This window comes from Staurois parvus, unplaced genomic scaffold (assembly GCF_062004578.1).
Source record: "Staurois parvus isolate SC_StPar_1 unplaced genomic scaffold, SC_StPar_1.0 ptg000382l, whole genome shotgun sequence".
NCBI lineage: Eukaryota > Metazoa > Chordata > Amphibia > Anura > Ranidae > Staurois > Staurois parvus.
In genome coordinates, this window is record NW_028318178.1 from 862,989 (window position 1) to 881,226 (window position 18,238).

The window sequence follows — 18,238 nt, forward strand, 5'->3', positions numbered from 1 at the left end:
TGGAGACAGGCAGGAAGGTGAGAAGGAGATACACAGCCCAATGTTAAAAATATTGAGTTTAGGTCGCCATAAAACCCTTTTGTTTTTAAAAGCCCCAGACATTCCTAATATCACCTCCCATATCACTGCCTAATAAAAACATCAACCCTTTATATTTTCCATCCTGGCAAAGTCATTTCATGGTTTAAAGGGAGATACATCCATTGAAAATCCATAGTGATAAAACTGTCTCATTCAATAATAGTATAATAATAAAGGCCTTATTTAAATACAGTTTTGATTAAAACTTTTTTTTTCTATCAGGACAAGTAGATTGTCATGAGGGGCAAGTAGATTGTGACCCTGATTTGGTCCCTTGTCCCCGTCCAGAGATAATGCAGCAGTCACCTAATCCAGCTATTACTAATCCTATGAAAACCACCCTACTAATATGGCGATAGGCTACTGCTCATTATAAGTCTGCCACATCCTTCTCTCCATATGCTCCCTTGTTGGGTAACCTTAACTTACCCCATATTTCCACAGTACCTGATTCTCAGCTGTGTGCTAGGGCTGGAATTAAAACACTACAGCACATTATGCTACTGGAATCAATGTTGACCTTTTCTTAAATCTGCCTACAGGTTACCTAATTTCATGTTTTTTAGATTACCACAATTGAGATATGCTGTGGGCATGCAGTTTGCATCCAAGATAGCATTGATCTCTAACCCATTGGAACCCATTTAGCTGCACATAGTGTACATAGTTTTTATTCAGTAAAGTCTATTCATTTCAAAATCTGATGTTAAAAGCAAACTAAATCTTTTGTATGACAAATGAATGTTATGAATTTTTGTATGGTTTCCCTAATACTTTTCCTATGAATTTTAATTTGAGACTCTATCCTTCTCTGGCCAGCATTAGATGTACTATGGGATGTGTATTATGCATAGAGCAGTGTACATGGCCGCAACTAATGTGCTTGTTCCAAACAAATGGAATTGAGCTGGAAAAGTAGAGGGGGCTCGCAGAGGATCTTACAACGAAATATGGGAAGTGATTTAATAAAAAATAAATTACAAGGTCAATAAGTAGTAGATGTGCATGGAGTAAATTTGGAGAACAAAGATATTGTTTACCGTCGCTTTTATTCAATTATAAAGAGTTTTGCAATCCTATGCATGCCTATGGGAATGCAAAACCCACTTGAAGAATTTTTAACACAGTTAAGAAGAATGTCAACTACAGATCAAATGCATATGTCAAATTCTGAATGATCTCAGAAGCTTCTTCAACTGATGCCATATATATGCCAAAAGCCAGTCAAGATAATAGTAATAATAGTAATAAGACTAAAATTACAAAATGGCTAGTTTACCAATTATAGATAAATAAATAGTTTTAATGAATTTAAAGATTTTCATTAAAAATTCCTGAAACTTGATGGTGGGGACCTGAGCTCTTCCAATTGCTGAAGTGAGCTTCATCTTCCACCAGGCTCCTAAAGCAGATGTAATGACAGCAAATCAAACAAAAATTAAGAAGAAAAATAATTGTTTTTCACTGTCTCTGTGCAGAAACTGTCGGTGTCACAGGAATGCTCCATGACGGGATTACAGCAGAGTGGACTTGGTTTGTGTTCCTTACAAGCTGTCGAGACAGCTCGGATTGTACAGCTGTGACCAGGGCCACTTTGAACTAGATTCAGGGTGACTTCCCCTAAGCTCCACAGCAGTTTTCCCATCCCATGGTCCTGTGTGAACACAGCAGCCTCTGTTCGGTGTATTACATCATTGTTGTTTTAAATAGCCAGTATACAAAGCAGTCTTTGTATTCTGAACCAAACATTATTGGGTCTCCAGTGGTTTCCATTATTATATCTTCAACTTGGCAGAAATTGCTGGACACACATTATCAATGACATTTATGAAGAAAATTTACTTCCCAGCAGGTCCTTAAAAGTAACTGAATATACTATGTAATCCTACTCATGTATGAACACAGAAAGATTGAAAGATCATGCTGGTAAGGATACATACCACGCTATATCACTATATATATATAGAATATATAAAACATATATACGAGGTCTGTCTGGAAAGTATCCAGACATGCAATATAAAAAATAAAGACATGCACTAAAGAAGATACAAGAAACTTTGTACATACAGTAGGGCAATGACACTTCATTGGCCTTTAAAGTAGGCACCTTGGGATCTTACAAACTTCTCCCAGCATCTCTTACACTGATTAAAACACTGCAAAATCCTTTGTTGGAATTGCCATCAGCTGCCTCGTATTTTCCTGAAAGTCGTCGATCTGAAAGCTGCAGAGAGCCAAATCTGGGCTGTAGGGGAGTCACGTGGGTGATTTGACGTTTCCGCCAAAAACTCTGCACAAGAAGTGATGCATTTGCGCCACACTTGTATTTACGCTGCACTCATTACATTGTCACCGAAAGCCTTCTGAATCAAATAGTTCCCGCTGAGGAATATTCAAACTTAACACAAAATTACTTGCTCAATCATTTTGAATGCTACGGCCACATAGTGCACATGCTCACTCAGAGATGTCTAGCTCCCCCACTGACTAGTACAGTGAAGTTGTCACTGTACACACTTGCACATTTCAGTACCACTTTCTTTGGCTGTTAAGTTCCACCGAAGTTGCGCAAGCCACTCTCGTTCTTGAGCAATGGCTGGACTTTTTCTGGATAGACCTCAATTTATACATATATATACACATACACACACACACACACACTATATTGCCAAAAGTATTATTACACCCCTTCAAATAATTGGATTCAGGTATTCCATTCACCTCGATGGCCACCGGTGTATAAAAATCAAGCACCTAGGCATGCAGACTGCTTCTACAAAACATTTGTGAAACAATAGGTCGCTCGCAGGAGCTCAGTGAATTCAAGCGTGGTACTGTGATAGGTTGCCACCTGTGCAATAACTCCATCGGTGAAGTCTCATTGCTACTAAATATTCCATGGTCAACGGTTAGTGGTATTTTAACAAAATGGAAGCAACTGCAAACAACAGCAACTCAGCTAAGAAGTGGTAGGCCATGTAAAATGACAGAGCGGGGTCAGCTCATGCTGAAGCACACAGTGTGCAGAAGTTGCCAACTGTGCAGAGTCACTAGCGAAAAGACCTCCAAACTTCATGTGGCCTTCAGATTAGTACAACAGTGCGTAGAGAACTTCATTGAATGGGTTTCCATGGCCGAGCAGCTGCATCCAAGCCTTACATCACCAAGTTCGATGCAAATCGTCGGATGCAGTGGTGTAAAGCACACCGCCACTGGACTCTAGAGCAGTGGAGACTTGTTCTCTGGAGTGACGAATCCTGCTTCTCTGTCTGGCAATCCGATGGACGTGTCTGGGTTTGGCGATTGCCAGGAGAACGGTACTTGCCTAACTGCATTGTGCCAAGTGTAAAGTTTGGTGGAGCGGGGATTATGGTATCGGGTTGCTTTTCAGGGGTTAGGTTTGGCCTCTTAGTTCCAGTGAAGGGAACACTTAAGGCATCAGCAAACCAAGACATTTTGGACAATTTCATGCTCCCAACTTTGTGGGAACAGTTTGGGGATGGCCCCTTTCTGTTCCAACATGACTGGACTCCAGTACATAAAGCAAGGTCCATAAAAACATGGATGAGCAAGTTTGGGATGGAGGAACTTGACTGGCCTGCAGAAAGCCCTGACTCCAACCTGATAGAACACCTTTGGAATGAATTAGAGTGGAGACTGCAAGCCAGGCCTTCTTGACCGACATTAGTGCCTGACCTTACAAATGTGCTTCTGGATGAATGGTCAAACATTCCCATAGACACACTCCTAAACCTTGTGGGCAGCCTTCCCTGAAGAGTGAAAGCTGTTATAGCTGCAAAGGGTGGGCCAACTCAATATTGAACCCTACAGACTAAGACTGGGATGCTATTAAAGTTCATGTGCGTGTAAAGGCAGGCGTCCCAATACTTTTGTCCATATAGTGTAGCACGACCCCCTTAGGAGTCTAAGTTTTTGGGTCCCCCTAAAGTTCTGACCTAAAAAAAAAAACAAACTAAATAGCTCCCCCTAGCTAAACTTGAAGGGTGCTACTTTCACTCCCTGCTAAAAAACAGCCATGTCTTCATTGGCTGGGGAATAAAAGAAAAACAAAAAGGGTTCCCATACAGAAAAATGGAGGGGAAAAGGGAGCAAACTATGAGTGGGATATGTGAAAATAAGTAGAAAAAAATATAATATGCCCATTTTACATATTTACATTTGGCATCATAAATATATGTACAATCTGACTATAGCTAACAGCAGGCAAGGAAACCAGAAACACATTCAATAAATATGAAGCACCTCCCCTCAAGGAAAATCCTTAATAAAAACAGCAGATCTTCTTGTCCTTGAGCAGGAGAAGACAGCCGTCCCTGGAGACCTGCAGAACAGTAAGAAGAAACAAACAAAGAACAACATAGCCCTGACTGGCTAATTAACTACACATTTGCAATACTGCAAGGCACTTCAGCAAAATTAAGAAAAAAATTTTTTTTTTCCCCAGAGTCCTTATTAAGAACTTAAGGAGGAACTTCTAATAAGATGATAAGCCCAGGTGGTCATCTTACAATGTTTCCGCAGCAAGCACACCTGGGAAAAACAAAAAAGGTTGGAGTCAGGCCTAGTCCTCAAAGGTAAGTGAGCATCAGAAGCCTGCTGGGCTGGAATCCTGCGCCAGCCATTCTCAGCAGTATTTCCAGGGGCTAGGCAGTCTTACCATGGTGCCATCAGGCTTCTGGCAGCCACAGAGTAACTGCGGTTAGGCTGGCCAGCCTTGATGACCACTACCAGGTCCTTGTAAATGGCCAGGCCCCTGCTCCACTCCTGTCTGATGTCTTGGAAGCGAGCCCAAGCCTCTTCGACATGAGGCTCTCTCAAAGGCGTGGGGTATGCATGTAGTCCCAGACCAGGTTACCCTCCCACTGGGATATGGAATCCTTGATGTCCACGTTGTCCTGTGGGACATAGGGATAGTGCAGACCCCACCCAAGAGTCACTCTCTTCTGCACCTCCCTCTGAAACTAGGAGAATTGGGGAAGCAACTCCTTATCCCCAAATCCCGACTGTACGCACGAGTGAGGCCCTTCTTGACCCTGGTTCTAGGCCAATGTTAGGAGTCACTAAATTTTTGGGTCCCCCTACAGCTGTGACTTTAAAAAGAAAAAAACAACTAAATAGCTCCCCCTAGCTAAACCTGAGGGTTGCTACATGCTCATTGTAGGTGTTTTTGGCTGTAGACACAGATCAGCATGGGCACCCTGATCAGTCTGAGGCTACACAGCCACCTATACAACAAACTGTGCTGCCCATATTTTTCTGTTTTTAACACATCAACTTCAGGAACAATATGTTTACTTGCTGCCTAATAAATCCCACCAGCTTTCAGATGCCATTGTATTGAGGTAATCAATGTTTCTCACTAAACCTGTCAATGGTCATAAAGTTATGAGTGAGATATATATATATATATATATATATATATATATATATATATATTTATACACACACACACACACACACACACACACACACACACACACATATACACACACCTTTTTTTTTTTCTTTCATCCTATTCAGGGAACATAAAAAGGAAGATCTGATCACATACAAGGATCAGAATAACTGCAGAAAAGATTGACAGAAAAAGGTTAATGAGCTGTATTTCACCCAACCGAATTGTGTTGGGAATATCTGAGCTGAAAAAGAAAGCTCGAATCACTGAGTGTAGAAATTAGTGATTTTGACTGATAAGATTGAAATATGTATTGAGCATTTATTGGAAAAATGTGTATATAGTAATAACAGTGTGTGTGCGCACACACACAATATACCCATAAATCACCTCCTTATTTGCTTATTCTTTTGGACTTCAAATTTACCTTACTGCTGTAAAACAATAAGATGACCAACTGACTCTTTATTGGATTAGATGTCACTGAACAAAAAAACAAAAAAAAAACAAAGAACAACAAATATGTTCCGCATGCTCCTAATGGCCAAGAATTTAAAACTTAGATTTTTACAAATATTAAACATCCTTCAAATATTAAAAGTACACATTGACCCTATAATGGATACATATCATAGTTGATTGAATTTCATGAAAAGTATATCCCACATTTCCTGTTTCTCATACACCTAAAATCACATGTACAGACTTATGTTAGGACTTTTCTCCAGTATAGTCATCCTGAGTTTAGAGGAGGTGCAGAGACCCGGAAAAGATTCTAGAGAAAGTAACACACAGGAGAGGAAGCCTGGTAAAGATATATAGCTGTGGAATTCTCATACAAGACACGTCAGCCTATAGACAATTTCTATTGAGAAGTATGAATACTCTCCTAAAATAGCCACATCCGGACTTAACAAAACCTTTTGCATTCAGTTTTGCTCTTATTGAGCCAGCTTTAAAAATAGATGCTGGACAGTGTCCCAGGCACGCATGGGCTTAACAGCTACAGAAAGGATCAGTTATTCCAACAGCCATTTGGACAGCATTTAACTTAGCGTAAGATGTAGAGTGCTCCCTGCTCTGATTACTAATCACTCTTATTTACTGGTGAAGCATTACCTGTAAAATCTAATTGCTTCTCCGAATCTTTACTTGAGAGCTTCAAAGGGCTGGAAGCAGAGAGTCGCTGTGAGAAAAGAAGAGTTGTATTAGTTAACTGTATTCAATAAAAGTAGTGTGCTGTAGTGGAAAAGTGGAAATGTTGGCAATTGCAACTAAGTAGATTTCATAGTCAAACTAGCTCAAGCAAAATTAACAATTTAAAAGTGGAACTTTAGTCAGAAATTTAATTCCTGCTAGATCGCATCAGGCTGGCCCCTTTTGCAGGTATAGCTATGTACAACATTAAAAATAAGCACCTACCTATACAGTTTAACATTCTGTAATACACTGTCTCACCCTGCTCTGCACATGCTCAGTTGCTCTCTATTTTTTAGCACTGTGCTGAAAATGTAGAGGCCGATCGGCTGACAGCCTAAAGACTTACTGCTGTTCAGGTGCTCTGGGCTTTATCAAAATGGCAGCCTCCTGCAAGAGGAAAGATTAGCAATGCTGGAGGCAATTTACAACCCATATCCATGTGGAATGTATGTTCCTTTATAAAGAACACTATTTTTTATCAAGTTATTATGGATAAAGTTCTGCTTTAAAGTGCACTAAACTCACATACATTTTTAAATTTTAAATATTTTTATAAAATAAATGTAACATGTCTAAATATAACTAGAATGTACCTTCTATTTCCCTCTTTCTTCATTTCATCTCTCAGATGCAAGCTTTTTTCTATTATTCTCAAACCTGTTCAAAAGGGACTAAACATGTGCTTTATGACCCCACGTGTATGTGAATGTATCCACACCTTCCCACTCCCTACATATTTATAAGCAGACTCAGCCCTATGGGAATTGTAGTATGCATAGAGAAGAGCATGTAACCAGAAATAACAGCATTGTAAAAAAACAACAAAACCTCAGCGCTCAGGACTTCCTATTTACCATACAAATCCCCGTGAGATGCTGCTGTGCACAGGTACAAAAGACCAAAAACTTTTAACAATGAAAACCAGCGCAAACCCACATGATCAATTACATTACTCAGTTAAAAAAACATTAATGTGCTAATAAAGATATATATAATAAATTATATATAAAATATATTGATATAAAAACATATATAAAAATTTAAAATTATAAGTCCAGTGACAAAAAAGCAAAGTGACAAAAAATCAAAAAAACCCCCAGAAAATATATATATATATATAAATATAATTACAGTCCCGTGACAAAATTAAATCAAATTAAATTGTAATATATTTTCCATTTGATTCTTCCGTGTTACTGATCCCTTCACCATCCACCAGTGCAGAAATCAACATTAACCGCACTCACCAGATAATGGTGAGTCACACGCCTTTCAGGATTGTTAAGGGCTCCTGGACCCCCTTTACTTTGTCTGGGACCTCCAAGTGCTCTTTCCTCTTATGTCTAGGTACCTCTTCTGCTTACTCCTCTCACCGAATCCCCCAAAGGAAAATCAGGAAGAAGAAAAGACCATAGCGTGATACCGCAGTAACTTCTCCTCAAATTAATCTCTCCAGACCACTCACATACTTTTGCGGGATATAGCCCACTTTTTATTCAAAACAACAGCGATTCTCTTCAGAAATAGTCCACTTTTCATGTACACCGATTATACAAGGACCTCACAGTTTAGTGTGCAGCAGGATGGCAGACCTCAGCTACAGACTCTTCTACTTAGGCTAAGATGGCCCCTTGGAACGCACCGCTCGGCGTGCGCTCCACTCACCGGAAATGACGTCAGACGACGGACCAGGCAACCGGAAGTGCGTCAACGCGTTTCGCCCCACCCACAGGGCGTTATCAAGACGTCTTGATAACGCCCTGTGGGTGGGGCGAAACGCGTTGACGCACTTCCGGTTGCCTGGTCCGTCGTCTGACGTCATTTCCGGTGAGTGGAGCGCACGCCGAGCGGTGCGTTCCAAGGGGCCATCTTAGCCTAAGTAGAAGAGTCTGTAGCTGAGGTCTGCCATCCTGCTGCACACTAAACTGTGAGGTCCTTGTATAATCGGTGTACATGAAAAGTGGACTATTTCTGAAGAGAATCGCTGTTGTTTTGAATAAAAAGTGGGCTATATCCCGCAAAAGTATGTGAGTGGTCTGGAGAGATTAATTTGAGGAGAAGTTACTGCGGTATCACGCTATGGTCTTTTCTTCTTCCTGATTTTCCTTTGGGGGATTCGGTGAGAGGAGTAAGCAGAAGAGGTACCTAGACATAAGAGGAAAGAGCACTTGGAGGTCCCAGACAAAGTAAAGGGGGTCCAGGAGCCCTTAAAAATCCTGAAAGGCGTGTGACTCACCATTATCTGGTGAGTGCGGTTAATGTTGATTTCTGCACTGGTGGATGGTGAAGGGATCAGTAACACGGAAGAATCAAATGGAAAATATATTACAATTTAATTTGATTTAATTTTGTCACGGGACTGTAATTATATTTATATATATATATTTTCTGGGGGTTTTTTTGATTTTTTGTCACTTTGCTTTTTTGTCACTGGACTTATAATTTTAAATTTTTATATATGTTTTTATATCAATATATTTTATATATAATTTAAGAAATAACAGCATTGCTCGCTCTACACTAATAGTGACCAGGTGCATCAGTGGAGCATGCACACAGGACAAAAAAAAAAAAAAAAAAAGAAGCCTGAAAATACTAGTAAGCAACTTAAAAAAAAAAGAAAAAAAAGAGACATGGTTTGCTTGATATTTTAGCAGGATTGATTTAAAAAAAAAAAAAAAAAAAAAAAAAAAAAAGAATAGCTTAGTATCATTTTAATCTTGATGGTGACAATTAAACTGGTAAGAATCAAGTAAAGTTGAATCTGCTTTACTCAGGTTGGCCTTAACAAAAATGTCACTTTAAGTTACCCAAATTAGTTTATAACCAAAAATTATAATTTTTCAACAATTATTTTTTACATTTTTATTTTTTTTTATATTTGTTTTTTTTTTTTAACATACTGTCACCCTAGCAGTACAGTGTTTTTACACTGATTGCTTTTACACCCATAAAGGCAGTAAAAGCAATAATTTCTTCTTCTCTCTGGCTGCATTCTTGCAGCCATTGAGAAATACTGTGTGGGCTGTGATTGGTCACAGCTTGTGACATGGTACAAGGCTGTTGTGAATAGCCTTGTACCATGTGACCTCTGTGATCATTCACAGATTTCACTAGTAGTAAGCAGTGTTAGAAGTCTTGCTTACTACTATTCATGTGATCAATGACAATCAGTGATCATTGACAATCAGTGATCACATGATCGGGACCTCACACAAAAGGTCCCGTACAGCAAAAGATCACAGCGGGCACCAGATCGCGGTGCCGCGCGCTCCCAGGGAGTGCGCATAGTCCAAGATGGCGGGTTCCGTTTATGAACGGCAACTCGCCCCTGCACTGCCCATGTCCGGCCATTTATATACATGGGCCGGACAGGAAGTGGTTAAGTAGGGAGGTTGCTTGTTTTCTTTTAGCTAAACGCAGAAAGATGATGGAATATTGTTGATACAGCATTTTTTTTTACAGTGTGATGCGTCATTACAACACACAGTACAGCTCCTTCACAGCGCACCCCAACAGCCATGCTGTAATGTATGCTGCTGGTGTGAATGGGCCCTGAGTCTTTGCTAACATGCTAACATGCTGCTAATAAGTATTTTTATCTACCACTGTGTATTTCATTGAGTACCTGCCAAAAGTTCCAACGGTCCTCTAAAAAATTAGATACCTTTTAAATATTTAGGCCACCTATCTACAATACAAATGAAGGTTAACATTTAGGCTGGTAAGCAATTTCACACAGCTTTTGGCAATACTTCAAATCACATCCTCTGAGAAGTTCAGAAAACATTTGGTAAAACATTCAATAAAATCCTCAACACTATATTTCTATCACCTGATATCTTTTTTGTATATTTCTTTATACATTGTATGTGTTGCTAGACTTTGACACTAAGAACATGCGCTCTAGGTCTCCTTCCAAGTGCCACAGGTAATGCGAGACCTAACAATGTAGGGCAATCTGATTGAGTGGCTCTTTGTTGCATGCACACAGAGCCAACTGGAGGGATATCCAGCCTAACACTGCCTGCATAGTTCGAACACTACACTGCTCAGTAGACCCGGCATTCGGAACAAAAGTGGACGCCATCTTTTGTAGCATAAATTTACCTCCCACAGGTCAACAATGAAAGAGGAAGATGTTCCATGAACACTAATGTTGTGAGAGGCGCACTGACCAGTAATGTTATAAGAGGGTACATTGAGCACCAAGGATATAAAGGGCTCACTGACCACCAATATCGTAACTTATATAATCCTGACCACTGCACTCTATTTGTTACAAAGTCCTGACTGCTGTACTTTTACATAGCCATGACTACTGCAGTCTATAGGCTACACAGTTCTGACTGCTTTACTCGATATGTTATATTGTATGTTACATAGTCCTGACTGCTGTACTCTATGTTCTACATAAATCTGACTGCTGCAGTCTATATGCCATGTTGTACATTACATACACCTGAACCTTGCAATTTGACTGCTGTGCTGTAGATGCCATATTGTACACCATTTTTTTTTTATAATCCTTTGACCGTTTTTTTAATAATAGCCATCATGCCCTGCTAGCAGTTTGTAGGGCCTCCCGTAGAAGCACACTGTGCCTCACTACACTGAATGAGACTACGCACCTTTTGGCCTTTGATTACACAGATTGGTCAACCCAGCGAATTTGTATGCCCAGCACACATGAAGTTTTCTATTGTTGGGAGAACAGGTGGGTGATGTGAAGTTTTTGGCAATGTTGTAATTCTTATACAAGGAAGTTATAAATATGCTTTTCCCTGACGAAGCCACGTTTGGTGGCGTAACGCGTGGTCTAGTGACGTCATTACCGGCACACTCGTGGACCAGAATTTTCTATGTAAAACCGGTCTGTTTTATTTACCAATATGTGAGTGTTGCTCTGGAACATATTTTATTTTAAAATTAAATGGTATTATGCTATGGGAGTTGTCCCTTTCTTCCTGCATGTGGTGCTTAAGGCTGAGAAGATTTCGGTATAGAGTTGTTATCTGAGGTGGTGCCTGTTATCAGTTCTTTGCTGCCATCTGGAGCCTCTTTGATGGAACTACTATGCTTGATTGACCTATATTCATTTATAGGTCCATTGTGTGAGGTGAGCGGCCATCCTTACCGATAGGTGGAGGTGCACGAAGTCATGGTGGAGCACTGTCGTTTTAAAGTTTTCGTTTTTTGGAGCACATTGCATATAACAAGCACTTTTTCAAGCACTCTTGTTTGATTGCATTGTCACATTAATAAGGACTTTTTATAATAAGGAGTTTTTGATTATCAATTTCATATGTTAGTGTATTTATGAGTTAGTGCAACACTGTTATTTATTTTTATGGTTTGAGTGTGGGATCACTTGAAGTGTTATTGCAGCAGCTCTAATAGTAGGTTTTCACCATTTTTGACAGCGCACATTGTTTTTCCTTTTTAAGTTATAAATATGGTTTATGACTTGTGCTCCTTTTCAAGGTGAATTTGTTGAATTGCACTTTTGATTGTAAAACTGAATAAATATAAATTACAATATAAATTTAAAAACACATTCTCTGCCCTGACATTTATATAAGATTGTCATTTGTGGTACCATAATAGGATGATTTTGTAGGACAATAGGATATACATTTGTGCTCAAACGTTTGCACACCCTAGAAGAAATCATTCAATTTTGATGTTGATATTGAAAATATGATGGATTATGCCAAAAAAACTGTCTTTTATTTAAGGATGATGATCATATGAAGCCAATTATTACCACATAGTTGTTTGGCTCCTTTTTAAATCATTATAACAGAAATCACCCAAATGGCCCTGATCAAAAGTTTACATACCCTGGAATGTTTAAGCAAAGTGACACACACAGGTTAAAATGGCAATTAACCACCTCCCGTCCGGCCGTTGTATATAAAACGGCCGGACGGTGGCACTGCAGGGTCGGGTGGCTGTCTATAAACGGCCTCCCCGCTCCCTGCTTGTGCGCGCTCCCTGGGAGCGCGCAGCACCGCGATCCGGTGCGGCTGTGTCCTCCGGACACAGTGAAACACCGATCGTCGGACGGACCTCTGTACACGGTCCCGATCATGTGATCACTGATTGGCCAATCAGTGATCACATGCATAGTAAGCAAGATGTCACTTCTGACCTCATTGCTTACTATGTGTGAAATCTGTGAATGATTACAGAGGTCACATGGTACAAGGCTATTCACAAAAGCCTTGTACCATGTGACAAGCTGTGACCAATCACAGCTCACTCAGTACTCCTCAATGAGTGCAAGAATGCACACAGAGAGAAAGAGAAATGATTGCTTTTACATCCTATATGGGTGTAAAAGCAATCAGTGTAAAAAAAAAAAAAAAAATCTTCATCACCCCCCACAAGTAGTACAGTGTCACCATGGTGACACTGTACTGCTAGGGTGACAGTATGAAAAAAAAAATAAAAAATAATAATATAAAAAAATAAAATAAAAATGTAAAAAAAAATGTTTAAAAATTATAATTTTTGCTTATAAACTAATTTGGATTTTTTTTTTTTTACTAAAAAGATAACGGAATAAATTTTGGCTAAGATTTATGATGAAATATTATTTATTTGCAAACTTTTATAAAAAAAAACACTTTTTTTCAAAATTTTTGGACATTTCATTTACATAGCAAAAAAAAATACAAATCCCAGTGGTGAATAAATACCACCAAAATAAAGCTTTATCTGTCTCAAAAAAATGGTAAAAAATTCATTTGGGTACAGTGTTGCATGACCGTGCAATTGTCATTCAAAGTGTGATAGCGCTAAAAGCTGAAAATTGCCCTGGTCAGGAAGGGGGTAAAAGTGTGCGGACTGGAAGTGGTTAAAAGGTTAATTTCTCACATCTGACTTTTTAAATTGCAATTAGTGTCTGTGTATAAATAGTTAATGAGCTTGTTAGCTCCCATATGGATGTACTGAGCAGGCTAGATACTGAGTCACGGGGAGAAGAAAAGAACTTTCAAAAGACCTGCGTAACAAGGTAATGGTACTTTATAAAGATGGAAAAGAATACAAAAAGATATACAAAGCCTTGAATATGCCAGCCAGTACTGTCCAATCACTTATTATATAGTATTCATGGATCTCTTGATACCAAGCCAAGGTCAGGTAGACCAAGATTGCAGCATCAACTGCCAAAATAATTGATTGGGATACAAAGAAAAACCCACAGGTAACCTCACGAGAAATACAGGCTGCTCTGGAAAAAACAGTGTGGTTGTTTAAAGGACACAATATGAAGATATTTGAACAAAAATGAGATGCATGGTCAAGCTGCCAAAAAGAAACCTTTACAGCTCCAATGCCACAAAAAAGTCAGGTTACAATATACCTTGACATGCCTCAACAGGCTTTTTTGTGGCATTAGCATAGTAAAGGCTTCTTTCTGGCAACTCTATTATGCAGCTCATTTTTGTTTAAGTATAGTTGTACTGTGCTCCTTGAAACAACTACACTTTTGACAGTTCCTTTCTGCTCCCTATGGCTCAGTATCTAGCCTGCTCAGTGCATCCACGTGGGAGCTAACAAAATTATTGACTATTTATACAAATTGCAATTTAAAAAGCCACAGATGTGGGAAATGAACCTTTAATTGTCATTTTAACCTGTGTTTGTCACCTTGTGTGTGTCTGTACCAAGGCCAAATATTCCAGAGCATGTAAACTTTTTATCATGGCCATTTGAAATATTTTTATTATTATGATTTAAAAAGGAGCAGATCAACTATGTGATAATAAATGGCTTCCTATGATCACTATCCTTTAATAAAAGACCATTTTTTGGCATGATCAGTCATATTTTCAATATCAACACCAAAATGTCATGATTTCTGCCAGGGTATGCAAACTTTTGAGCACAACGGTATGTTAAGTGTATGCAGAAATGTAGGCTTTGGTTCTATGTAACAATTCTACTTTAAGCCACTCCCTCTGTTAGGAATGATTTTGCCATGTTCACCAGTTGTCTTGGCATGCTACATGAGATGCAGAATTCCTTCCATCATAATGCCCCAGGTCTTTCCCAATACTAGTAATGCCCATGAACACGCATATTCTACAACCAAACTTTTGACTATATTTCAAAATGTATTTATACACCCTTTAACTTTCCCCATAGATATGAAAATGATAGGGCATATCAACTGTTTTAAATGCTGTTCATCTCACCTGCATGTGTGTAATGTCCATGAAAACACTGTTGCCAAACACGTGATTTATTTTTCCGAAAACACAGTTCCTCAAGCTGTTATTGTGAAGGAGGAACTAAGCTATCAATCAGCACATGCAATACTAACACCTCCCTCCTCATGGCAAAGTTCCAGCTGTGTAAAGGTGGTAGGACCACAAAAGTGACTTCAGTGGGTGGCAGGAGCAAACTGGAAAGCAGGAGAAGTATCACTATAGACTTACATAGAAAAAGCCAAAGTTGCAGGGATTTTGGGAGTAGAGATTGCAAAGTATCTTGTCATAAAAGTGTGAGCTCCAGGTATATCAGCACATTACATGCAGACATCTCTACGCATTAATCATTTTTGGGAATGTAAAAAAAGGTTATAATAAATGAAGCTAACCAACAAAATCAGTTCTCTGTTTAGTTTGCATTGCCTTTAAATCTGTCTCCGCAAGGCAGGAATTTGTCAGATAGGCATCCAAAACATGACATCACCACTCATAATTCCCAACAGAAGGCTCACTCAATGGCTGGATTTCATCCATAGAGTCTCGCTTTATTATGCCTTTGCTACATAATTAGATCACGAGATTCATTATCTTATAGCTGAATGATTGCCAGCTCAGTTGCTTTTTATATCTAGTGCTGGGGAATCTCCAGAACAGACAACCCTAGCTGCTTCTTGTCCTTGACCTTTTTTGCTGCGGTTTTGAACTGTCAGGGTCTTATAGAAAGGAGTTTTATCATTTACGTGAATGTTTATCCAAAACCAGTGTGAGCTTTGGGAATTAAAAGATTAAAGCTTTGAGTGATACGGAGCACAGCTTCTCTTACTAACATTTCTGTACCTGACCCTCCTGTATACATTACATCTGTCCTGCATATTGCAGTGTAAGTTAAAGAATATGTAAACCAAGTATTTCATATTCCTGATATGTGCCTGCTGTACCATGAACTTATATGAAAAAGTATCCCGTTGTCTCTGTATTGCTTCCTTTGTGTGGAGTCCCTTGTGTTTCTGTCAGTCCTAATGCTTTCCTATTAAAATGAACCACACTAAGCAGGAGGCCACAGTGTGGTCAGTTCTCTAGCTATGTTGGAAATCCCCCACCCCCCATCCTGCACAGCCTTTCACTGGGAAGATCAGTTTACTGCTGTTTCACCTCCCACCAGCTCTTATGCAGCTGAGCACAGAAGATATGTGATCATTTTATAGAAAAGGTGAAAATGTATTTATAACGTTTTTTCTGTCTGATAACTCATTGTCGAGATTTTCCTTTATTTCCTGGCCTTCTAACACCAATCTGAGGAGTGGTTGTCACCATAACAGGAAGGCACAGACAGCAAAATGAAAAACATTGCAGGAGGTTTTATCACCTCCTCTACCAAAAATGGGTCTCTATTGGAGAGATTTCCCCTCACTTTATATACTGACCAGAAGTTAAAGGAAATCTCCCCAAAAGAGGAAGTTAGAGGATATCTCTATCCAAAACAAATAAAACATTTTGTCTGCATTCAATATTTGTTTCCCAGACATGCATGTTGTTATTCCTGTATTGTAGCAGTTTAACAAAAGTGCTTCTCTTATTTTTGTATGTTGACCAAATCAATTTTTTATGCATAATTGTCCAACTCCCAGCTGTATAAACCTGAATGCTTATTGGATTTAAGCATATCAGGTGATGTGTATTTGTGTAATGGGAGGGTGTGGCCTAAGGAGATCATTACCCTATATCAAGGTGTGCATAATTATTAGGCAGCTTCTTTTCCTCAGGCAAAATGGGCCAAAAAAAAAAAGTTATCGGATTCCAAAAAGTCAAAAATTGTAAAAAGGTCTTTCAGAGGGATGCAGTTCTCTTGAAATTGCTACAATATTGGGTTGAGATCACAGAACCATCAAACGTTTTGTTGCAAATAGTCAACAGGGTTGCAAGTAACGTGTTAAGAAAAAAAAGATGTAAATCAACTGCCCAAGATTTTAGAAGAATCAAACATGAAGCTACCATGAACCCATTATCCTCCAGTGCTGTCATATTCCAGAACTGCAACCTACCTGGAGTGCCCATAAGTACAAGGTGTTCAGTGCTCAGAGGCATGGCCAAGGTAAGGAAGGCTGAAACCCGACCACCACTGAACAAGACACAAGTTGAAATGTCAAGACTGAGCCAAGAAATATTTTTCAAAGGTTTTTCAAAGGTTTTCTGGACTGATGAGATGAGAGTGACTCCTGATGGACCAGATGGATGGGCCCACGGCTGGATCAGTAATGGGCACACAGCTCCACTTCAACTCAGACGCCAGCAAGGTGGAGGTGGGATACTGGTATAGGCTGGTATTATTAATTAAAGATGAGCTAGTTGGACCTTTTCAGGTTGAAGATGTACTCAAAATCAACTTCCAATCTACTGTCAGTTTATAGAAGACCCTTTCTTCAAGCAGTGGTACATGAAAAAGTCTGCATTTTTCAAGAAGACCATGATATTTATGCACGACAATGCTCCATTGCATGAATGGAAGTACTCCGCTGCATAGCTAGCCAGTAAATGCCTTAAAAGATGAAAGAATAAGGACATGGCCCACTTCCTCACCTGACCTAAAACCTAATGAGAACTTGTGGGCCTTTCTTATATGGGAGTTTTTACGGTGAAGGGAACCAGTACACTTCTCTGAACGGTGTCTGAGAGGCTGTGGTTGCTGCTGCAGAAAAAGTTGATCGTCAGCAGATCAAGAAATTGACAGACTCAATGAATGGAAGGCTTATGATTATTATTGAAAAGAAGGGTGGCTATATTGGTCACTGATTGTTTGTTTTTTTAAATGTCAGAAATGTTTATTTGTAAATTTTGAGTTGTTTGCTTATTCTCACTTTAACAGATGAAAATAAACAAGTGAGATGAGAAAGTTTTTGTTTTTTATTTAGTTGCATAATAATTCTGCACACTAATAGTTGCCCAATAATTGTGCACACATAGATATTCTCATAAGAAAGCCAAAACCTCACTTTTACTTTCTTAATTATTCAGGTTTGAGGTTTATTAACATTTTGGATTGACCAAGAGCAATGTAGTTGTTCAACAATGAAATAATCCTCAAAAAACACCTTGACTAATAATTGTGCACACAGTGTATTCTCTAGGTAACTTATCCTGTACTTTATTTTACCACAACAGTCACTCCCCAAGGATGTTAATTGTAAACACATAGACAGCCACTAGAAGATCTACAAAAAAAAAAAAAAAAAACTGTACCTAAAACCTGACCAACATATGGCACAGCAAGCAAAATAAATGTGAAATTACATAAAACCCTGCAGTTAAGTACAGTCTA

General features: G+C 39.1%; 1 protein-coding gene across 3 annotated transcripts in view; it reads right to left on the reverse strand.

The window, feature by feature from the left end:
- The window catches only part of SPECC1 (sperm antigen with calponin homology and coiled-coil domains 1), a 490,294-nt gene that overhangs the window by 109,090 nt on the left and 362,966 nt on the right, over positions 1–18,238 (reverse strand). For all 3 annotated transcript variants that reach the window (XM_089685735.1, XM_089685734.1, XM_089685737.1), the window contains one exon: positions 6,620–6,686. In XM_089685735.1, the coding sequence (XP_089541861.1) occupies positions 6,620–6,686 (67 nt within the window). The remainder of the gene's footprint in view (positions 1–6,619; positions 6,687–18,238) is intronic.